Here is a 24,470-nt window from a genome sequence, read left to right on the forward strand (position 1 = left end):
AGGACACTTCCTGTTAAATATTCGGTCTCCGTCTTGTGTCATCGCCCTGTCACTGCCTGAAGGTGGCAGTGTTCATTTATTTAAATATGTTAAAACTGGATGGACTTGTGTCTTTTTTCAACCTGACTAACTATGTAATTGTGAGATACAATCGCAGTATAAAAAAAAAAGGAACGAAAAAAATGATTTAGTAAATTTGTCAGCTTGTAATAAAAAGAGGAAAACTAGGACAGGCGCACTCCAATCATTAGCTATGATTAAGCACCGAGATACAGTGTGAAACGCGTCAGCTTCTGTCTACCTTTTGCTGTGGCATGTCATTTTTGTGACCAGTTTTAATTAAAGGAACGTTTTTTGGAGTGCGGCTGTCCTAGTTTTGCATATGGTTGCATTGCCGGCACCCACGGTTTGGACTCAGTGAGAAGGTTCCTTGGTATCATCTGAGCGGTTCTTCCTCTTCTCATTGTAATAAAAAGAGCTTTCTAAAAATCAGAAATATTTATATACATTTTACTTGTAGTTCTTGTTGAACGCGGCTGGCTCGGCATCGCTGGCCTCGGACCATGAAAGGACTAAATACAGAGACTATTATTATTATTATTATTGTCGGAGATATTTGGGAATATTTCTCACCAGCAGGGAATCCACCGCCGGGAAATCTTTACTCCAACTGACTTCCTCTCCGGTCAGCTGTTTCCACACAAAGCCGGGCAGTGCCAGGACCTGCGGGCACACAAAGGTCAGGATCACCGGGGGGGTCCAGAGAGATAAGAGACAACATAGAAACCATACAAAATACTGGAGGGGTCATTTACAAAGACAGAATCCCCCCCCCCAGTGTATGAAGGACGGAGACCAGCGCCCTCTTGTGGCCAGAAGTAGAATCGCACCTTCTATAAACATTTTTAGGGGGAAGTTGCAAATGACGTTATGAATTTATTTCAGCTTCATATAAAGAAACATGGAGAACAAACCAATCAAGTGATACATTGATATCTAATTAATAAAGCCAAAGGGGTAAAGGGGAACTCTAGGTGTGGTTACATTGTTTCAGCTTGGACATATTCCGTAGCTGTGGGGCTGGAGAAGGAGAAGAATTGTAGTAGTCGGAGTTACTACAATAATCACCACAGTCACCCCTCCCCCTCCCTGTGCCAAGGGGATCCCATTGGTTGGAATATAAATGTCACTTACCAGGAACTCCTTCCCTCGGAGAGCCGCGCCCATCAGCTGCCCGATCCATTGGTACTTGGCCAGATCTCTGCAGGACGGGTTTGGCACATACATGTCCCGAGCTTCTCCGGTGCTGTTACCCTGGAAGAATTATCAGGACAGTCACATGGGGGAGGGGCAGAGCCGGGGGGGGGGGGGGGGGGGACATTAGAGTGTAAGCTCCTCTGTACAGAGACTGATGTGACTGTGGGTGGGAGGGGACATTAGAGTGTAAGCTCCTCTGTACAGAGACTGATGTGATGTGGGGGGGGAGGGGACATTAGAGTGTAAGCTCCTCTGTACAGAGACTGATGTGATGTGGGGGGAGGGGACATTAGAGTGTAAGCTCCTCTGTACAGAGACTGATGTGATGTGGGGAGGGACATTAGAGTGTAAGCTCCTCTGTACAGAGACTGATGTGATGTGGGGAGGGACATTAGAGTGTAAGCTCCTCTGTACAGAGACTGATGTGACTGTGGGGGGAGGGGACATTAGAGTGTAAGCTCCTCTGTACAGAGACTGATGTGATGTGGGGGGGAGGGGACATTAGAGTGTAAGCTCCTCTGTACAGAGACTGATGTGATGTGGGGGGGAGGGGACATTAGAGTGTAAGCTCCTCTGTACAGAGACTGATGTGATGTGGGGGGGGAGGGGACATTAGAGTGTAAGCTCCTCTGTACAGAGACTGATGTGATGTGGGGGGAGGGGACATTAGAGTGTAAGCTCCTCTGTACAGAGACTGATGTGACTGTGGGGGGGGGAGGTGACATTAGAGTGTAAGCTCCTCTGTACAGAGACTGATGTGATGTGGGGGGAGGGGACATTAGAGTGTAAGCTCCTCTGTATAGAGACTGATGTGATGTGATGTGGGGGGGAGGGGACATTAGAGTGTAAGCTCCTCTGTATAGAGACTGATGTGATGTGGGGGGGAGGGGACATTAGAGTGTAAGCTCCTCTGTACAGAGACTGATGTGACTGTGGGGGGGGGAGGTGACATTAGAGTGTAAGCTCCTCTGTACAGAGACTGATGTGATGTGTGGGGGGGAGGGGACATTAGAGTGTAAGCTCCTCTGTACAGAGACCGATGTGACTGTGGGGGGGGGGGAGGTGACATTAGAGTGTAAGCTACTCTGTACAGAGACTGATGTGACTGTGGGGGAGGGGACATTAGAGTGTAAGCTCCTCTGTACAGAGACTGATGTGATGTGTGGGGGAGGGGACATTAGAGTGTAAGCTCCTCTGTACAGAGACTGATGTGATGTGTGGGGGGGAGGGGACATTAGAGTGTAAGCTCCTCTGTACAGAGACTGATGTGATGTGGGGGGAGGGGACATTAGAGTGTAAGCTCCTCTGTACAGGGACTGATGTGATGTGGGGGGGAGGGGACATTAGAGTGTAAGCTCCTCTGTATAGAGACTGATGTGATGTGGGGGGAGGGGACATTAGAGTGTAAGCTCCTCTGTACAGAGACTGATGTGACTGTGTGGGGGGGGGGACATTAGAGTGTAAGCTCCTCTGTACAGGGACTGATGTGATGTGGGGGGGAGGGGACATTAGAGTGTAAGCTCCTCTGTATAGAGACTGATGTGATGTGGGGGGAGGGGACATTAGAGTGTAAGCTCCTCTGTACAGAGACTGATGTGACTGTGTGGGGGGGGGGGACATTAGAGTGTAAGCTCCTCTGTACAGGGACTGATGTGATGTGGGGGGGAGGGGACATTAGAGTGTAAGCTCCTCTGTATAGAGACTGATGTGATGTGGGGGGAGGGGACATTAGAGTGTAAGCTCCTCTGTACAGAGACTGATGTGACTGTGGGGGGGAGGGGACATTAGAGTGTAAGCTCCTCTGTACAGAGACTGATGTGTGGGGGGGGGAGGGGACATTAGAGTGTAAGCTCCTCTGTACAGAGACTGATGTGATGTGGGGGGAGGGGACATTAGAGTGTAAGCTCCTCTGTACAGAGACTGATGTGTCTGTGGGGGGGAGGGGACATTAGAGTGTAAGCTCCTCTGTACAGAGACTGATGTGATGTGGGGGGGGGGAGGGGACATTAGAGTGTAAGCTCCTCTGTACAGAGACTGATGTGATGTGTGGGGGGAGGGGACATTAGAGTGTAAGCTCCTCTGTACAGAGACTGATGTGACTGTGGGGGAGGGGACATTAGAGTGTGAGCTCCTCTGTACAGAGACTGATGTGACTGTGAGGGGGAGGGGACATTAGAGTGTAAGCTCCTCTGTACAGAGACTGATGTGATGTGGGGGAGGGGACATTAGAGTGTAAGCTCCTCTGTACAGAGACTGATGTGATGTGGGGGGGAGGGGACATTAGAGTGTAAGCTCCTCTGTACAGAGACTGATGTGATGTGGGGGGGGGGGACATTAGAGTGTAAGCTCCTCTGTACAGAGACTGATGTGATGTGGGGGGAGGGGACATTAGAGTGTAAGCTCCTCTGTACAGAGACTGATGTGATGTGGGGGGAGGGGACATTAGAGTGTAAGCTCCTCTGTACAGAGACTGATGTGATGTGGGGGGAGGGGACATTAGAGTGTAAGCTCCTCTGTACAGAGACTGATGTGATGTGTGGGGGGAGGGGACATTAGAGTGTAAGCTCCTCTGTACAGAGACTGATGTGATGTGGGGGGGGGGACATTAGAGTGTAAGCTCCTCTGTACAGAGACTGATGTGATGTGGGGGGAGGGGACATTAGAGTGTAAGCTCCTCTGTACAGAGACTGATGTGACTGTGGGGGGGGGGGGGAGGGGACATTAGAGTGTAAGCTCCTCTGTACAGAGACTGATGTGATTGGCTCAGTGATCTCTGTACTGCACTGTGGTATATGTCAGCGCTATATATTAATAATAAAACAGACTTTGTAAAACAACATTGGCTTGCCTGGTTTGATGTGCGCACAAAGAAAGGCAGCGGCACAGGGGAGTCGGCAGAACTGGGGCACAGCTCCTCAGAAATATCAGCCAGGCTGTCCCGGAATCCTCCGCCTGGAATCACCACAATTGTAAAAAAGAGGAAACAGATATTGTTTTATACAAATAATAACACAAATGCATCGAGTTCATCCAACGGATACTAATCAGAGACTGCGGACATAATACAGGAGATGATCAGAGACTGCAGACATAATACAGGAGATGATCAGAGACTGCAGACATGATACAGGAGATGATCAGAGACTGCAGACATAGTACAGGAGATGATCAGAGACTGCAGACATAGTACAGGAGATGATCAGAGACTGCAGACATAATACAGGAGATGATCAGAGACTGCAGACATAGTACAGGAGATGATCAGAGACTGCAGACATAGTACAGGAGATGATCAGAGACTGCAGACATAATACAGGAGATGATCAGAGACTGCAGACATAATACAGGAGATGATCAGAGACTGCAGACATCGTACAGGAGATGATCAGAGACTGCAGACATAATACAGGAGATGATCAGAGACTGCAGACATAATACAGGAGATGATCAGAGACTGCAGACATAATACAGGAGATGATCAGAGACTGCAGACATAGTACAGGAGATGATCAGAGACTGCAGACATAGTACAGGAGATGATCAGAGACTGCGGACATAGTACAGGAGATGGTCAGAGACTGCAGACATGATACAGGAGGTGATCAGAGACTGCAGACATAGTACAAGAGATGATCAGAGACTGCAGACACAATACAGGAGATGATCAGAGACTGCAGACATAGTACAGGAGATGGTCAGAGACTGCAGACATAATACAGGAGATGATCAGAGACTGCAGACACAATACAGGAGATGATCAGAGACTGCAGACATAGTACAGGAGATGATCAGAGACTGCAGACATAGTACAGGAGATGATCAGAGACTGCAGACATATTACAGGAGATGATCAGAGACTGCAGACATAATACAGGAGATGATCAGAGACTGCAGACATATTACAGGAGATGATCAGAGACTGCAGACATAATACAGGAGATGATCAGAGACTGCAGACATAATACAGGAGATGATCAGAGACTGCAGACATATTACAGGAGATGATCAGAGACTGCAGACATAGTACAGGAGATGATCAGAGACTGCAGACATATTACAGGAGATGATCAGAGACTGCAGACATAATACAGGAGATGATCAGAGACTGCAGACATAATACAGGAGATGATCAGAGACTGCAGACATCGTACAGGAGATGATCAGAGACTGCAGACATAATACAGGAGATGATCAGAGACTGCAGACATAATACAGGAGATGATCAGAGACTGCAGACATAATACAGGAGATGATCAGAGACTGCAGACATAGTACAGGAGATGATCAGAGACTGCAGACATAATACAGGAGATGATCAGAGACTGCAGACATAGTACAGGAGACGGTCAGAGACTGCAGACATAGTACACGAGATGGTCAGAGACTGCAGACATAATACAGGAGACGGTCAGAGACTGCAGACATAGTACAGGAGATGATCAGAGACTGCAGACATGATACAGGAGATGATCAGAGACTGCAGACATAATACAAGAGATGGTCAGAGACTGCAGACATAATACAGGAGATGATCAGAGACTGCAGACATAGTACAGGAGACGGTCAGAGACTGCAGACATAATACAGGAGATGATCAGAGACTGCAGACATAGTACAGGAGATGGTCAGAGACTGCAGACATAGTACAGGAGATGATCAGAGACTGCAGACATAATACAGGAGATGATCAGAGACTGCAGACATAGTACAGGAGATGATCAGAGACTGCAGACATAGTACAGGAGATGATCAGAGACTGCAGACATAATACAGGAGATGATCAGAGACTGCAGACATAATACAGGAGATGATCAGAGACTGCAGACATAGTACAGGAGATGATCAGAGACTGCAGACATAATACAGGAGATGATCAGAGACTGCAGACATAGTACAGGAGATGATCAGAGACTGCAGACATAGTACAGGAGATGATCAGAGACTGCAGACATAGTACAGGAGATGATCAGAGACTGCAGACATGATACAGGAGATGATCAGAGACTGCAGACATAATACAGGAGATGATCAGAGACTGCAGACATAGTACAGGAGATGATCAGAGACTGCAGACATGATACAGGAGATGATCAGAGACTGCAGACATAATACAGGAGACTTCCTGGAACTTTGATTTCTTTGGCCCCTCCCCCTTCCATACCACAAATGATTGCAATTATTAGAATATAGGGAACTCGTACCTTGATCGATGATCCCCTCTGCGATGAACTTACATTCCCACCATTGGTCGTAGCGCACCGGCCACCTGCCAATCACAAAACACGATTATTAGACCCGAGTATGGAGAGGACGGGGAGAGACGGGAGATTCTGGGCTTTGTGTGATGAGCAGCGAGATGACGGCACAGAGCAGAAAATCGATGAAATATCCAGGATGAGGGGAAATCGGAAGTCATTTATTGTCTGTGGGCCCCGCAGGATAAAGATGGGATTTTATTTCCGTCGGTCAGCCGATCATCCTGTGTGTGTCGCCGCCGTACAATCCCTGAATGATGATTGGAGTGTCTGAGATCCTGTGTGTGTTGCTGCTTTATATTAAATCATCAATGTGAAAAAATGGACCAATTTTCCTGAAAAAAAGTCCCCAATGCACAGCCCCCCCCCCGCCACACAGCCCCCTGACATACAGTCTCCCCACCGCACAGCCCCCCGACATACAGTCTCCCCGACACACAGCCCCCCCCCCCCCCGCCACACAGCCCCCTGACATACAGTCTCCCCACCGCACAGCCCCCTGACATACAGTCTCCCCGATACACAGCCCCCTGACATACAGTCTACCCGCCACACAGCCCCCTGACATACAGTCTCCCCACCGCACAGCCCCCCGACATACAGTCTCCCCACCACACAGCCCCCTGACATACAGGCTCCCCACCGCACAGCCCCCTGACATACAGTCTCCCCACCGCACAGCCCCCCGACATACAGTCTCCCCACCACACAGCCCCCTGACATACAGGCTCCCCACCGCACAGCCCCCCGACATACAGTCTCCCCACCGCACAGCCCCCTGACATACAGGCTCCCCACCGCACAGCCCCCCGACATACAGTCTCCCCACCGCACAGCCCCCCGACATACAGTCTCCCCACCGCACAGCCCCCCGACATACAGTCTCCCCACCACACAGCCCCCTGACATACAGGCTCCCCACCGCACAGCCCCCTGACATACAGTCTCCCCACCGCACAGCCCCCTGACATACAGTCTCCCCACCGCACAGCCCCCCGACATACAGTCTCCCCACCGCACAGCCCCCCGACATACAGTCTCCCCACCGCACATCCCCCCGACATACAGTCTCCCCGCCACACAGCCCCCCGACATACAGTCTCCCCACCGCACAGCCCCCCGACATACAGTCTCCCCACCGCACAGCCCCCCGACATACAGTCTCCCCACCGCACAGCCCCCTGACATACAGTCTCCCCGACACACAGCCCCCTGACATACAGTCTCCCCACCACACAGCCCCCTGACATACAGTCTCCCCAATGCACAGCCCCCTGACATACAGTCTCCCCACCACACAGCCCCCTGACATACAGTCTCCCCACCACACAGCCCCCTGACATACAGTCTCCCCAATGCACAGCCCCCTGACATACAGTCTCCCCACCACACAGCCCCCTGACATACAGTCTCCCCACCACACAGCCCCCTGACATACAGTCTCCCCACCACACAGCCCCCTGACATACAGTCTCCCCACCACACAGCCCCCTGACATACAGTCTCCCCACCACACAGCCCCCTGACATACAGTCTCCCCACCACACAGCCCCCTGACATACAGTCTCCCCACCACACAGCCCCCTGACATACAGTCTCCCCACCGCACAGCCCCCTGACATACAGTCTCCCCACCGCACAGCCCCCTGACATACAGTCTCCCCACCGCACAGCCCCCTGACATACAGTCTCCCCACCACACAGCCCCCTGACATACAGTCTCCCCACCGCACAGCCCCCTGACATACAGTCTCCCCACCGCACAGCCCCCTGACATACAGTCTCCCCACCGCACAGCCCCCTGACATACAGTCTCCCCACCGCACAGCCCCCTGACATACAGTCTCCCCACCGCACAGCCCCCTGACATACAGTCTCCCCACCGCACAGCCCCCTGACATACAGTCTCCCCACCGCACAGCCCCCTGACATACAATCTCCCCACCACACAGCCCCCTGACATACAGTCTCCCCACCGCACAGCCCCCTGACATACAATCTCCCCAATGCACAGCCCCCCTGACATACAGTCTCCCCACCGCACAGCCCCCTGACATACAGTCTCCCCACCGCACAGCCCCCTGACATACAGTCTCCCCACCGCACAGCCCCCTGACATACAGTCTCCCCACCACACAGCCCCCTGACATACAGTCTCCCCACCACACAGCCCCCTGACATACAGTCTCCCCAATGCAAAGCCCCCTGACATACAATCTCCCCAATGCACAGCCCCCTGACATACAGTCTCCCCACCGCACAGCCCCCTGACATACAGTCTCCCCACCGCACAGCCCCCTGACATACAATCTCCCCAATGCACAGCCCCCTGACATACAGTCTCCCCACCGCACAGCCCCCTGACATACAGTCTCCCCACCGCACAGCCCCCTGACATACAGTCTCCCTGATGCACAGCCCCCTGACATACAGTCTCCCCACCGCACAGCCCCCTGACATACAGTCTCCCCGATACACAGCCCCCTGACATACAGTCTCCCCACCGCACAGCCCCCTGACATACAGTCTCCCACCACACAGCCCCCTGACATACAGTCTCCCCACCGCACAGCCCCCTGACATACAGTCTCCCTGATGCACAGCCCCGTGACATACAGTCTCCCCACCGCACAGCCCCCTGACATACAGTCTCCCTGATGCACAGCCCCCTGACATACAGTCTCCCCACTGCACAGCCCCCTGACATACAGTCTCCCCAATGCACAGCCCCCTGACATACAGTCTCCCCACCGCACAGCCCCCCCGACATACAGTCTCCCCGCCACACAGCCCCCCGACATACAGTCTCCCCGCCACACAGCCCCCTGACATACAGTCTCCCCACCACACAGCCCCCTGACATACAGTCTCCCCACCACACAGCCCCCTGACATACAGTCTCCCCACCGCACAGCCCCCTGACATACAGTCTCCCCAATGCAAAGCCCCCTGACATACAATCTCCCCAATGCACAGCCCCCTGACATACAGTCTCCCCACCGCACAGCCCCCTGACATACAGTCTCCCCACCGCACAGCCCCCTGACATACAGTCTCCCCGCCACACAGCCCCCTGACATACAGTCTCCCCACCGCACAGCCCCCTGACATACAGTCTCCCTGATGCACAGCCCCCTGACATACAGTCTCCCCACCGCACAGCCCCCTGACATACAGTCTCCCTGATGCACAGCCCCCTGACATACAGTCTCCCCACCGCACAGCCCCCTGACATACAGTCTCCCCAATGCACAGCCCCCTGACATACAGTCTCCCCAATGCACAGCCCCCTGACATACAATCTCCCCAATGCACAGCCCCCTGACATACAGTCTCCCCAATGCACAGCCCCCTGACATACAATCTCCCCACCGCACAGCCCCCTGACATACAGTCTCCCCGATACACAGCCCCCTGACATACAGTCTCCCCACCGCACAGCCCCCTGACATACAGTCTCCCCGCCACACAGCCCCCTGACATACAGTCTCCCCAATGCACAGCCCCCTGACATACAGTCTCCCCAATGCACAGCCCCCTGACATACAGGCTCCCCGCCGCACAGCCCCCTGACATACAGTCTCCCCGCCGCACAGCCCCCCGACATACAGTCTCCCCACCGCACAGCCCCCTGACATACAATCTCCCAATGCACAGCCCCCTGACATACAGTCTCCCCAATGCACAGCCCCCTGACATACAGTCTCCCCAATGCACAGCCCCCTGACATACAATCTCCCCAATGCACAGCCCCCTGACATACAGTCTCCCCACCGCACAGCCCCCTGACATACAGTCTCCCCACCGCACAGCCCCCTGACATACAGTCTCCCCACCGCACAGCCCCCTGACATACAGTCTCCCCACCGCACAGCCCCCTGACATACAATCTCCCCAATGCACAGCCCCCTGACATACAGTCTCCCCAATGCACAGCCCCCTGACATACAGTCTCCCCAATGCACAGCCCCCTGACATACAGTCTCCCCACCGCACAGCCCCCTGACATACAGTCTCCCCACCGCACAGCCCCCTGACATACAGTCTCCCCACCGCACAGCCCCCTGACATACAATCTCCCCAATGCACAGCCCCCTGACATACAGTCTCCCCAATGCACAGCCCCCTGACATACAGTCTCCCCGCCGCAGAGTCCCCTGACATACAGTCTCCCCAATGCACAGCCCCCTGACATACAGTCTCCCCGCCGCACAGCCCCCCGACATACAGTCTCCCCACCGCACAGCCCCCTGACATACAATCTCCCCAATGCACAGCCCCCTGACATACAGTCTCCCCAATGCACAGCCCCCTGACATACAGTCTCCCCAATGCACAGCCCCCTGACATACAGTCTCCCCACCGCACAGCCCCCTGACATACAGTCTCCCCACCGCACAGCCCCCTGACATACAGTCTCCCCACCGCACAGCCCCCTGACATACAATCTCCCCAATGCACAGCCCCCTGACATACAGTCTCCCCAATGCACAGCCCCCTGACATACAGTCTCCCCAATGCACAGCCCCCTGACATACAATCTCCCCAATGCACAGCCCCCTGACATACAGTCTCCCCACCGCACAGCCCCCTGACATACAGTCTCCCCACCGCACAGCCCCCTGGTCTCCCCCCAGCCCACTGACATACAGTCTCCCCACCGCACAGCCCCCTGACATACAATCTCCCCAATGCACAGCCCCCTGACATACAGTCTCCCCACCGCACAGCCCCCTGACATACAATCTCCCCAATGCACAGCCCCCTGACATACAGTCTCCCCAATGCACAGCCCCCTGACATACAGTCTCCCCGCCGCAGAGTCCCCTGACATACAGTCTCCCCAATGCACAGCCCCCTGACATACAGTCTCCCCGCCGCACAGCCCCCCGACATACAGTCTCCCCACCGCACAGCCCCCTGACATACAATCTCCCCAATGCACAGCCCCCTGACATACAGTCTCCCCAATGCACAGCCCCCTGACATACAGTCTCCCCAATGCACAGCCCCCTGACATACAGTCTCCCCACCGCACAGCCCCCTGACATACAGTCTCCCCACCGCACAGCCCCCTGACATACAGTCTCCCCACCGCACAGCCCCCTGACATACAATCTCCCCAATGCACAGCCCCCTGACATACAGTCTCCCCAATGCACAGCCCCCTGACATACAGTCTCCCCAATGCACAGCCCCCTGACATACAATCTCCCCAATGCACAGCCCCCTGACATACAGTCTCCCCACCGCACAGCCCCCTGACATACAGTCTCCCCACCGCACAGCCCCCTGACATACAGTCTCCCCACCGCACAGCCCCCTGACATACAATCTCCCCAATGCACAGCCCCCTGACATACAGTCTCCCCAATGCACAGCCCCCTGACATACAGTCTCCCCGCCGCAGAGTCCCCTGACATACAGTCTCCCCACCACACAGCCCCCTGACATACAGTCTCCCCACCGCACAGCCCCCTGACATACAGTCTACCCGACACACAGCCCCCTGACATACAGTCTCCCCGACACACAGTCTCCCCAATGCACAGCCCCCTGACATACAGTCTCCCCGACACACAGTCTCCCCAATGCACAGCCCCCTGACATACAGTCTCCCCAATGCACAGCCCCCTGACATACAGTCTCCCCGCCACACAGCCCCCTGACATACAGTCTCCCCAATGCACAGCCCCCTGACATACAGTCTCCCCAATGCACAGCCCCCTGACATACAGTCTCCCCACCGCACAGCCCCCTGACATACAGTCTCCCCGATACACAGCCCCCTGACATACAGTCTCCCCACCGCACAGCCCCCTGACATACAGTCTCCCCGCCACACAGCCCCCTGACATACAGTCTCCCCACCGCACAGCCCCCTGACATACAGTCTCCCTGATGCACAGCCCCCTGACATACAGTCTCCCCACCGCACAGCCCCCTGACATACAGTCTCCCCACCGCACAGCCCCCTGACATACAGTCTCCCCACCGCACAGCCCCCTGACATACAGTCTCCCCAATGCACAGCCCCCTGACATACAGTCTCCCCAATGCACAGCCCCCTGACATACAATCTCCCCAATGCACAGCCCCCTGACATACAGTCTCCCCAATGCACAGCCCCCTGACATACAATCTCCCCACCGCACAGCCCCCTGACATACAGTCTCCCCGATACACAGCCCCCTGACATACAGTCTCCCCACCGCACAGCCCCCTGACATACAGTCTCCCCGCCACACAGCCCCCCTGACATACAGTCTCCCCAATGCACAGCCCCCTGACATACAGTCTCCCCAATGCACAGCCCCCTGACATACAGGCTCCCCGCCGCACAGCCCCCTGACATACAGTCTCCCCGCCGCACAGCCCCCCGACATACAGTCTCCCCACCGCACAGCCCCCTGACATACAATCTCCCCAATGCACAGCCCCCTGACATACAGTCTCCCCAATGCACAGCCCCCTGACATACAGTCTCCCCAATGCACAGCCCCCTGACATACAATCTCCCCACCGCACAGCCCCCTGACATACAGTCTCCCCACCGCACAGCCCCCTGACATACAGTCTCCCCACCGCACAGCCCCCTGACATACAGTCTCCCCACCGCACAGCCCCCTGACATACAATCTCCCCAATGCACAGCCCCCTGACATACAGTCTCCCCAATGCACAGCCCCCTGACATACAGTCTCCCCAATGCACAGCCCCCTGACATACAGTCTCCCCACCGCACAGCCCCCTGACATACAGTCTCCCCACCGCACAGCCCCCTGACATACAGTCTCCCCACCGCACAGCCCCCTGACATACAATCTCCCCAATGCACAGCCCCCTGACATACAGTCTCCCCAATGCACAGCCCCCTGACATACAGTCTCCCCGCCGCAGAGTCCCCTGACATACAGTCTCCCCAATGCACAGCCCCCTGACATACAGTCTCCCCGCCGCACAGCCCCCTGACATACAGTCTCCCCACCGCACAGCCCCCTGACATACAATCTCCCCAATGCACAGCCCCCTGACATACAGTCTCCCCAATGCACAGCCCCCTGACATACAGTCTCCCCAATGCACAGCCCCCTGACATACAATCTCCCCAATGCACAGCCCCCTGACATACAGTCTCCCCACCGCACAGCCCCCTGACATACAGTCTCCCCACCGCACAGCCCCCTGACATACAGTCTCCCCACCGCACAGCCCCCTGACATACAATCTCCCCAATGCACAGCCCCCTGACATACAGTCTCCCCAATGCACAGCCCCCTGACATACAGTCTCCCCAATGCACAGCCCCCTGACATACAATCTCCCCAATGCACAGCCCCCTGACATACAGTCTCCCCACCGCACAGCCCCCTGACATACAGTCTCCCCACCGCACAGCCCCCTGACATACAGTCTCCCCACCGCACAGCCCCCTGACATACAATCTCCCCAATGCACAGCCCCCTGACATACAGTCTCCCCAATGCACAGCCCCCTGACATACAGTCTCCCCGCCGCAGAGTCCCCTGACATACAGTCTCCCCACCACACAGCCCCCTGACATACAGTCTCCCCACCGCACAGCCCCCTGACATACAGTCTACCCGACACACAGCCCCCTGACATACAGTCTCCCCGACACACAGTCTCCCCAATGCACAGCCCCCCTGACATACAGTCTCCCCGACACACAGTCTCCCCAATGCACAGCCCCCTGACATACAGTCTCCCCAATGCACAGCCCCCTGACATACAGTCTCCCCGCCACACAGCCCCCTGACATACAGTCTCCCCAATGCACAGCCCCCTGACATACAGTCTCCCCAATACACAGCCCCAGCATCGGCATCCATAAAACACAACAGCTAAGTAGTTATTGGCGCAGCCTTGCAGCACTGGGATCCTGGCTCCGTTATCTGAATGGAGTTGGTATATTGCCCCCCCCCCCCCCCCCCTCTTGTTTCTGTGAGTTTCCTCCACATGTACAGATTTCCTCCCACAAGAAGCCATGAATTGCATTTTCTGTCTCTCATATTCAGCCCGTTGTTTGTATCAGTATATAAGGGGGGGGGAGGGGACATTTACAGGTCCCATTATGTTAATGAATAGAATGATTACCAGATATATTCCCAGACTCACCTGTAGTCCAGAGGCTTCTCAGACTTATCGGTGGGCTTCAGACCCTCGTAGACCTGACATCAGACAAGACATGAGAAGAATTCACATTTCATAAAGATGAACGCCGGAATTTACCATTCACATACATATATTGGGAAGTTCTACATTTCTGCCCATCCAGTTCTGACATTTGTCACAGCTCTGTCACACAGCCAATCAGGAGACCCGACTTTCCTACGCTGCAGTCAGGCAACACAGCACCTCCCTCCCCCCTCCCCCCAGCCTGTGATTGGACCGTGAAGGAGCAGCAACAGACTGATGAGGTCATCTCTCTGCTGTATCTCCCAGCAGCCAGCTCCTTCCTTGTCAGCCAATCTGCATGCAGGATGTCCGATTGGCCCCAAGTTCTGCCCCTCCCCCTCTCTGCCTGAATTGCAAACTGCTGAAATAATGTAAAATTCAGGTAATCGCCGGGGCGGCGCGGCTCTCATTCTGGGAGGCGGCGCGGCTCTCATTCTGGGAGGAGGCGCGGCTCTCACCCTGGGAGGAGGCGCGGCACCCTGGGAGGAGGCGCGGCTCTCACCCTGGGAGGAGGCGCGGCACCCTGGGAGGAGGCGCGGCTCTCACCCTGGGAGGAGGCGCGGCTCTCATCCTGGGAGGAGGCGCGGCTCTCATCCTGGGAGGAGGCGCGGCTCTCATCCTGGGAGGAGGCGCGGCTCTCATCCTGGGAGGAGGCGCGGCTCTCACCCTGGGAGGAGGCGCGGCTCTCACCCTGGGAGGAGGCGCGGCTCTCACCCTGGGAGGAGGCGCGGCTCTCACCCTGGGAGGAGGCGCGGCTCTCACCCTGGGAGGAGGCGCGGCTCTCACCCTGGGAGGAGGCGCGGCTCTCACCCTGGGAGGAGGCGCGGCTCTCACCCTGGGAGGAGGCGCGGCTCTCATCCTGGGAGGAGGTCCTATGTGATTACTAATGATCCCTAGGAGGGAGAAGGAGATGTCTCTCTAATTCAGGGTTTGACAAATTTGCTTGGAATCTCGGAGCCAGCTAAAAAAGTTAGTAGCTAAAAACGCGCCCCGTCCCGACGAGCTCGCACGCAGAAGCGAACGCATACGTGAGTAGCGCCCACATATGTAAACGGTGTTCAAACCACACATGTGAGGTATCGCCGCGATCGTTAGAGCGAGAGCAATAATTCTAGCCCTAGACCTCCTCTGTAACTCAAAACATGCAACCTGTAGAATTTTTTAAATGTCGCCTATGAAGATTTTAAAGGTTAAAAGTTTGTCGCCATTCCACGAGCGGACGCAATTTTGAAGCGTGACATGTTGGGTATCAATTTACTTGACGTAATATTATCTTTCACAATATAAATTGGGCTAAATTTACTGTTGTGTATTTATTCCCAAAAAAGTGCGCTTGTAAGACCGCTGCGCAAATACGGCGTGACAGAAAGTATTGCAACGACCGCCATTTTATTCTCTAGGGTGTTAGAATAAAAAATATATATAATGTTTGGGGGTTCCAATTAGAGGGAAGGAGATGGGCAGGCAGTGAAAACAGACAGGGGAAGCTCCATTAGCATTGCTGGTTGTCTTGTCATACCAACGGCCACCACAAGAGGGCGCCAGAGATTCCAGAAGGAAGCATAGGACTGCAGAAGGCCGCAAAGCCGCGGCCTCAATTACCGGCCAGCACTGCCCAACGCGATTGCGCCTGGGGGGGGGGGGGGGGTTGGGTTTTGCGCACGGAGACAGGATATTCCAGCTGTGCCGCCCAGGTCAAATTCTAGTCGCAAATGTGACCTGGCGCGCTGGGTTTGTCTGCTTTAATTACTTGCTTACCGGGCCAATCCTGACACGTCTCTCCTACATGTAAAAATCGACTTCTTTTTGCTAGAAAATTACTCAGAACCCCCAAATATTATTTATATATATATATATACACACACACTCACATATACAGTATATATATATATATATATATATACACACACACATACAGTATATATATATTTGCAGAGGCCCTATAGAATAAAATGATGGGTGTTTGTAAAATATAAAAAAGATGATGTTACGCCGAGTAAATAGATACCCAACATTTCACGCTTTAAAATTGCGCCCGCCCGTGGAATGGCGACAAACTACAATATTTTAAATTCTCTGGCATGTGGGCACAACATGGCGGAGGGTTCAGGCTCAGGGGGGACGGTGTTCAGGGGCGGTGAAGGGACTTGGCGCCATTACAGGCCAATTGCAGGACACCAATAATCTCTTGTAGTTCTCTGGGGCAATTCTTCCTACCGACCAACAATGTAAGGGGCATCTTTCCCATTGGACCACAATTGGTTTTGGGGTTCCTCTGGGGTAAAAAGATTGAGAAAGGCTTTTCTAGAGGGTTCTCACTGGAATGTTTCAGGGGAACCTCAGATTACGAGGATAATCCGTTCCAGGAGAACGCTCGTAATCCAAAGCACTCGCATAGCAAAGCGAGTTTCCCCCATTGAAGTCAATGGAAATGAATATAATTTGTTCTGCATTGACTTCAATGGCATGCAATACCGCATGTGGCCAGAGGTGGGGGGGGCCAGAGAGCCTCGGAAACAGCCGAGACTCTGTTCCCGAGGTTTGCCAAGCTGTCCTCGGGCCTTTCCGAGCGGCGCCAATCGGCTCTGTTCGGTTCCAGCACCCCCCCCCCCCTCCGGCCAAACGTGGTACTGCACACCGCTTTGGCTTGAATCCTGACAACACTCCGCGTTACTCGCAATCCGAGGTGCCACTGTATATACATCGGTCTGAGCCGAAACAATGTAACTATGTAAAGATATCTCTAGCTGGAAATTTGGGCGACATAGAAAATGGTCTCCGTGGAAATGGAGGGCAATGAATTAATCAGAATCCACGTTTTATCCTTACAAGCCCTTTTCAGACCCCACTTGGGCCCCCTCCATCCTCCGGGCCCCATGGGGCATCTGCATGGGTTGCTATGGTTACAGTTACCCCCTTGATCCCCTTATAAGCCCCCCCCCCATACCTGGCTGAACACGGTCTTCTTGTAGGTGGGGTCTAAGGCAGGGTTGTCGCGGTGCTCCACGGCCAGTCGGCGGTTGATGTAAAGCCGCGGCATGCTGTTGGGTTTGGTGGTTTCCGAGTCCTTCAAGCACTGAGTGATGAGCGCGGTGCGGCGTTTCGACATCAACAGGAACTGCTTAATGTGCTGAATTCAGGAGGAGAGAATTCGGGGGGTTCATATATACAAGAAATGGGGCGTCATAACATTCGATCCGGGGAGCGGATGTAATAAATCCTCACCTTTAGCTGGCTGAACGTGCCGATGCTGTGATCCCAGGTGGGGACGAGGTGATTGAGGACGTTGTCAAGAAGCTTCACAAACCTGGAGGGAGAGGAGGACAGGAGGTGATTGGCCGACCAATGGCTCATTCTGTACATCATCATCATAGAGATTTATACAGGACGGACCCCAGATGTCTAAAAGTGTCCCACCGACCAGAAAACCCCGAAGGGGACCCCTTATGAGATACACGCTATATCACCAAAAGTATTGGGACACCGGCCTTTACACACACGTGACCTTTAATGACCCCCCAGTCTTAGTCCGGAGGGTTCAATATTGAGTTGGCTCCGCCCTTTGCAGCTATAACAGCTTCACCTCTTCTGGGAAGGCCGTCCACAAGGTTTAGGGGTGTGTCTATGGGAAGGCTTTCCACAAGGTTTAGGGGTGTGTCTATGGGAAGGCCGTCCACAAGGTTTAGGGGTGTGTCTATGGGAAGGCTTTCCACAAGGTTTAGGGGTGTGTCTATGGGAAGGCTTTCCACAAGGTTTAGGGGTGTGTCTATGGGAAGGCCATCCACAAGGTTTAGGGGTGTGTCTATGGGAAGGCGGTCCACAAGGTTTAGGGGTGTGTCTATGGAAAGGCCGTCCACAAGGTTTAGGGGTGTGTCTATGGGAAGGCCGTCCACAAGGTTTAGGAGGGTGTCTATGGGAAGGTCTGTCCACAAGGTTTAGGGGTGTGTCTATGGGAAGGTCTGTCCACAAGGTTTAGGGGTGTGTCTATGGGAAGGCCGTCCACAAGGTTTAGGGGTGTGTCTATGGGAAGGCCGTCCACAAGGTTTAGGGGTGTGTCTATGGGAAGGCCGTCCACAAGGTTTAGGAGTGTGTCTATGTGAAGGCCGTCCATAAGGTTTAGGGGTGTGTCTATGGGAAGGCCGTCCACAAGGTTTAGGGGTGTGTCTATGGGAAGGCCGTCCACAAGGTTTAGGGGTGTGTCTATGGGAAGGCGGTCCACAAGGTTTAGGGGTGTGTCTATGGGTAGGCCGTCCACAAGGTTTAGGGGTGTGTCTATGGGAAGGCTTTCCACAAGGTTTAGGGGTGTGTCTATGGGAAGGCTTTCCACAAGGTTTAGGAGTGTGTCTATGGGAAGGCTTTCCACAAGGTTTAGGGGTGTGTCTATGGGAAGGCCATCCACAAGGTTTAGGGGTGTGTCTATGGGAAGGCGGTCCACAAGGTTTAGGGGTGTGTCTATGGAAAGGCCGTCCACAAGGTTTAGGGGTGTGTCTATGGGAAGGCCGTCCACAAGGTTTAGGAGGGTGTCTATGGGAAGGTCTGTCCACAAGGTTTAGGGGTGTGTCTATGGGAAGGTCTGTCCACAAGGTTTAGGGGTGTGTCTATGGGAAGGCCGTCCACAAGGTTTAGGGGTGTGTCTATGGGAAGGCCGTCCACAAGGTTTAGGGGTGTGTCTATGGGAAGGCCGTCCACAAGGTTTAGGGGTGTGTCTATGGGAAGGTCTGTCCACAAGGTTTAGGGGTGTGTCTATGGGAAGGTCTGTCCACAAGGTTTAGGGGTGTGTCTATGGGAAGGTCGTCCACAAGGTTTAGGGGTGTGTCTATGGGAAGGTCTGTCCACAAGGTTTAGGGGTGTGTCTATGGGAAGGCCGTCCACAAGGTTTAGGGGTGTGTGTCTATGGGAAGGCTTGACCATTCTTCCAGAAGAGCATTAGTGAGGTCAGGTGCTGATGTTGGATGAGAAGGCCTGGCTCACAGTCCTCAATATTGAACCCTCGGGACTGAGACTGGGAGGCCATTAAAAGTCGTGTGTGTGTAAAGGAAGGCGTCCCAATACTTTTGGTGATCTAGTGTATGATCTCTCTGTGGCACATTTAAAGTCGCAGAATTTCCTTTCTCTTCTTTCTGCCCCCAGAGTAGGCGGGATTGGTGAACAGAAAAACCACTTCCTGCGATTTAAAATTTTTTATTTTAAAAAAGCCGACGCGTTTTAGGGCTGCGAGTTTCCCTTCTTCAAGGCTACAGAGATAGAAGGGAGGATTCCCAAAACGCGTCGGCTTTTCCTTGGAGATCCCTAATCAATGTTACTTCTGTATGTGGAGCGACGCTTCGATTTCTTCTTTTTTATCTCCGGATAAATAGAGCTGCCAGTCGACTCCAATAAACTTTTAAGATAAATGTTAAGGGGTCCATTTAGAAAACAAATCACTGTATGCGTCAAACATTCTCACAGCTGCAACAGCTCTGGACCCCTTTACATTACACAGCCCCCTGCACCTCGGGACCCCTTTACATTACACAGCACCCTGCACCTCGGGACCCCTTTACATTACACAGCCCCCTGCACCTCTGGACCCCTTTACATTACACAGCACCCTGCACCTCTGGACCCCTTTACATTACACAGCACCCTGCACCTCTGGACCCCTTTACATTACACAGCACCCTGCACCTCTGGACCCCTTTACATTACACAGCCCCCTGCACCTCGGGACCCCTTTACATTACACAGCACCCTGCATCTCTGGACCCCTTTACATTACACAGCCCCCTGCACCTCTGGACCCCTTTACATTACACAGTCCCCTGCACCTCGGGACCCCTTTACATTACACAGCCCCCTGCACCTCTGGACCCCTTTACATTACACAGCACCCTGCACCTCTGGACCCCTTTACATTACACAGCACCCTGCACCTCTGGACCCCTTTACATTACACAGCACCCTGCACCTCTGGACCCCTTTACATTACACAGCCCCCTGCACCTCGGGACCCCTTTACATTACACAGCACCCTGCATCTCTGGACCCCTTTACATTACACAGCCCCCTGCACCTCTGGACCCCTTTACATTACACAGTCCCCTGCACCTCTGGACCCCTTTACATTACACAGCCCCCTGCACCTCTGGGCCCCTTTACATTACAGAGCCCCCTGCACCTCTGGACCCTTTACATTACACAGCACCCTGCACCTCTGGACCCTTTACATTACACAGCACCCTGCATCTCTGGACCCCTTTACATTACACAGCCCCCTGCACCTCTGGGCCCCTTTACATTACACAGCCCCCTGCACCTCTGGACCCTTTACATTACACAGCCCCCTGCACCTCGGGACCCCTTTACATTACACAGCACCCTGCACCTCTGGGCCCCTTTACATTACACAGCCCCCTGCACCTCGGGACCCCTTTACATTACACAGCACCCTGCACCTCTGGGCCCCTTTACATTACACAGCACCCTGCACCTCTGGACCCCTTTACATTACACAGCCCCCTGCACCTCTGGACCCCTTGCATGTTACACAGCCCCCCTTCAGTGTAGCCCTCCCGTTCAGTGCAGCCCCTCCCCCATTTAGTACCTCAAATCAGCGCAGCGGCACATACACAGCCAGATCCCTCCACCCCGTTTACATAAAAACAGAGAGGAGGGGGAGGCGGCTTCACTCTGCTCGGCTGTCCCTGTGTGACATCCAGGATCGCACGCGGCCGCGAGAGGAGGGTAAGGTAGGTGCAGCGGTGTCACCCTGCACCCCCCCCACACACACCCCCCTCCCCCGTGTATCCCCACTATAGCTCGTCTCGCCTCTTTCTGCCTGTCTCTGTGCTGCGGTGCCACCGCTTCAATCGCGGAGGGGGGTGCCGGCCTGACACCCCCCAGTGTGTGGTCCCCCCCCACTTAGTACGCCAGTCTGACCTCTGGAGGATCATGGCTCTCCTGTACAAGACGTCGGGGTCGATGGCCTCCAGTCGCGGGTATCGTACCAGGTTAGGGGGCAGAAACATGTCGGCCCGGAGGCCCAAATCCCTTTCCTTGGAGGACTTGATCTTTATTCCTCGTAATCGGACATCAATCCCTTCATCTGCAGAAAGATCCATAAAAACAGGAAATTACAGGAGAGCAGCAAAAGATGAGTGCTGATTGGTTGTTCCGGGTGATTGGATCCCGAATATTATAAAGAGAGAAATGTCTGACTCCAGTGAGGGGTCCCGGCAATACTACAACATACAACATTGGAGACAATTGGACTCTTCCAACCCTTTTGTGCCCCCCCCCCCCCCCCATGACGGTGCCCCCCCCCCCCCCCCCGTGTACAAAGCCAGCTCCATACAGTCATGGTGTGACCAGTCTGGTGCAGAGGAACTCCATTGGCCTGCACAGAGCCCTGACCTCATCCCTCCTGAACACCATTGGGATGAATTTGTATGAGCCAGGAATATGAATAGCCCAGTCATGTGAGGAATGGAGCCAAGTTTCAGCAATACCGATCACATCATAGCTCTCCTCATGCACCAGAGCTTCCAACTCACCTGTTTTGATTGGCAGACTTCTGCCATTGGTGGAATTCATTTTAAAATCTACTCCGTGAACTAGAATGCCACCCGGTCTCAGACTTTGAATAACGTCTCTTCACCAAGTCATTGCCTGGAGCTGGCATGGGGCAGTAAAGTGGTCGGCTTCAATGCATGAAGGTAAAAAAACCTGTGTGCTGCTGCCCCCCCCCCCCCAATACTCACCCGAGTCCCCTCCCGATCCAGTGATGTGCACGGGAGCCTCGGCTGTCTGGGTCTCTCTCATTGCTGTCAATCACAGCCAGTGAGCCAATGAGAAAAGAGGGCGATAGCGGGGGCCGGAGTCTTGGCTCTATGTGTCTCATGGATGTATACAGCAGGGCTCGGGGGGGAGTGTGCACCAGTTGCCCCCACAGTGAGTGGCTTGCTATTTGGGGCACTGGTCAAGGGGGAGGAGCGCCGGTGGGGGACCCAATAAGAAGAGGATCGGGGGGGGGGGGGTCTGTGCAAAGCTACTGCAGAGAGAAGGCAAGTATAACATGTTTGCTTTTAAAAAAAACAAAAAACAAAGGCCTGGATTCAAGAAGCAATTGCGCCTGTGTAACCATAGTTACGCAGCGCAATTGCTTACTTGCCCCGGGGTAACGAGTGCTCCTGATTCAGAAAGCTTGTTACGCCGACTGCAGCCTAAGATCTGCGCGGTATAAGCCTCCTTATGCTTTCATATCTTAGGCTGCATTCTAGCGTTGGCCGCTAGGGGGCGCTCCCATTGTGCTCAGCGTATAGTATGCAAATTGCATACTAACGCCGATTCACAACGTTACGCGAGCCCTGCATACGCAATTTACGTAGTTTCCGTATGGCGTGTTTAGCGTAAGGCTGCCCCTTCTAATAGCAGGGGCAGCCAATGCTAAAGAATACCCGTCGTTCCCGCGTCACGACGTTTGAATTTTACGTAATTTGCGTAAGTGATTCGTGAATGGCACTGGACGCCATTCACGTTCACTTTGAAGCAAATGACGTCCTTGCGACGTCATTTGCCGCAATGCACGTCGGGAAAGTTTCCCGACGGAGCATGCGCTCTACGCTCGGCGCGGGAACGCGCCTAATTTAAATGATTCCCGCCCCTACGGGATCATTTACATTAGGCGCTCTTACGCAGGGCAAGTTTACACAGCGCACATGCAATTTACGGAGCTACTGCTCCGTGAATCGCGGGTAGCGCAGGAAATTTGCGGGGGCGCAGGGCAAAAACGCTGCCCTGCGCCTCTGTAACAAAGGGGCAAATCTACCTGAATCCGAACCATTGAATCTTTAGACCTTCGAATGATTCTATTTACAAAGCAATTCCCTGGATGATGTCACTTATTCCCGTGTTTTGTCCATTATGTGTATCTCCTATGATCATCAGCGCCATCTACTGGCCATCATGTGGTATATTCCTGAAATAACTCAATCAGGAGAAAACCTCATTACTGTCACTAGGTGGAGCCAATGAGCGAAGGAAATAAACACGTTCTGTGATAATTATCTACTCACCAAAGCACTCTGTGATCCGGATCTCGATAAGAGGCAGGTGACACGTCATATCTTCCAGGACACAGACATCCCCGATCAAATTACTATATGAGAGAGAGCGAGAGAGAGAGAGAGTGAGAGAACAAGAAAGAGAGAGAGAGAGAACAAGAGAGAGAACAGGAGAGAGAACAGGAGAGAGAGCGAGAGAACAAGAGACAGAGAGAGAACAAGAAAGAGAGAGAGAGAACGAGACAGAGAGAGAGAACGAGACAGAGAGAGAGAGACAGAACGAGACAGAGAGAGAGAGAGAGAACGAGACAGAGAGAGAGAGAGAACACGAGAGAGAGAGAACATGAGAGAGAACGAGAGAACAAGAGAGCGAGAGAGAGAGAGGAGAGAGAAAACACGAGAGAGAGAACGAGACAGAGAGAGAGAGAACGAGACAGAGACAGAGAGAGAGAGCGAGAGAGAGAACGAGAGAGAGAGAGAACGAGAGAGAGAGAGAACAAGAGACAGAGAGAGAGAGAGCGCGAGAGAACAAGAGAGAGAGCGAGCGAGAGAACGAGACACAGAGAGAGAGAGAACAAGACAGAGAGAGAGAGAACACAAGAGAGAGAGAACATGAGAGAGAACATGAGAGAGAACGAGAGAACAAGAGAGCGAGAGAGAGAGAGGAGAGAGAAAACACGAGAGAGAGAACGAGACAGAGAGAGAGAGAACGAGACAG

General features: G+C 53.8%; 1 protein-coding gene across 3 annotated transcripts in view; it reads right to left on the bottom strand.

The window, feature by feature from the left end:
- HECTD3 (HECT domain E3 ubiquitin protein ligase 3) overlaps window positions 1-24,470 on the bottom strand; it is an 82,056-nt gene that overhangs the window by 9,028 nt on the left and 48,558 nt on the right. For all 3 annotated transcript variants that reach the window (XM_040334369.1, XM_040334368.1, XM_040334370.1), the window contains exons 8-16: window positions 23,765-23,847; window positions 21,630-21,795; window positions 17,937-18,018; window positions 17,659-17,841; window positions 14,652-14,704; window positions 6,459-6,523; window positions 4,106-4,209; window positions 1,195-1,314; window positions 634-723 (exon numbers count right to left, since the gene is read on the bottom strand). In XM_040334369.1, coding sequence (XP_040190303.1) covers window positions 634-723; window positions 1,195-1,314; window positions 4,106-4,209; window positions 6,459-6,523; window positions 14,652-14,704; window positions 17,659-17,841; window positions 17,937-18,018; window positions 21,630-21,795; window positions 23,765-23,847 — 946 coding nt within the window. The remainder of the gene's footprint in view (window positions 1-633; window positions 724-1,194; window positions 1,315-4,105; window positions 4,210-6,458; window positions 6,524-14,651; window positions 14,705-17,658; window positions 17,842-17,936; window positions 18,019-21,629; window positions 21,796-23,764; window positions 23,848-24,470) is intronic.

The sequence above is a fragment of the Rana temporaria genome (assembly GCF_905171775.1).
Source record: "Rana temporaria chromosome 7 unlocalized genomic scaffold, aRanTem1.1 chr7c, whole genome shotgun sequence".
Taxonomy (NCBI): Eukaryota; Metazoa; Chordata; class Amphibia; order Anura; family Ranidae; genus Rana; species Rana temporaria.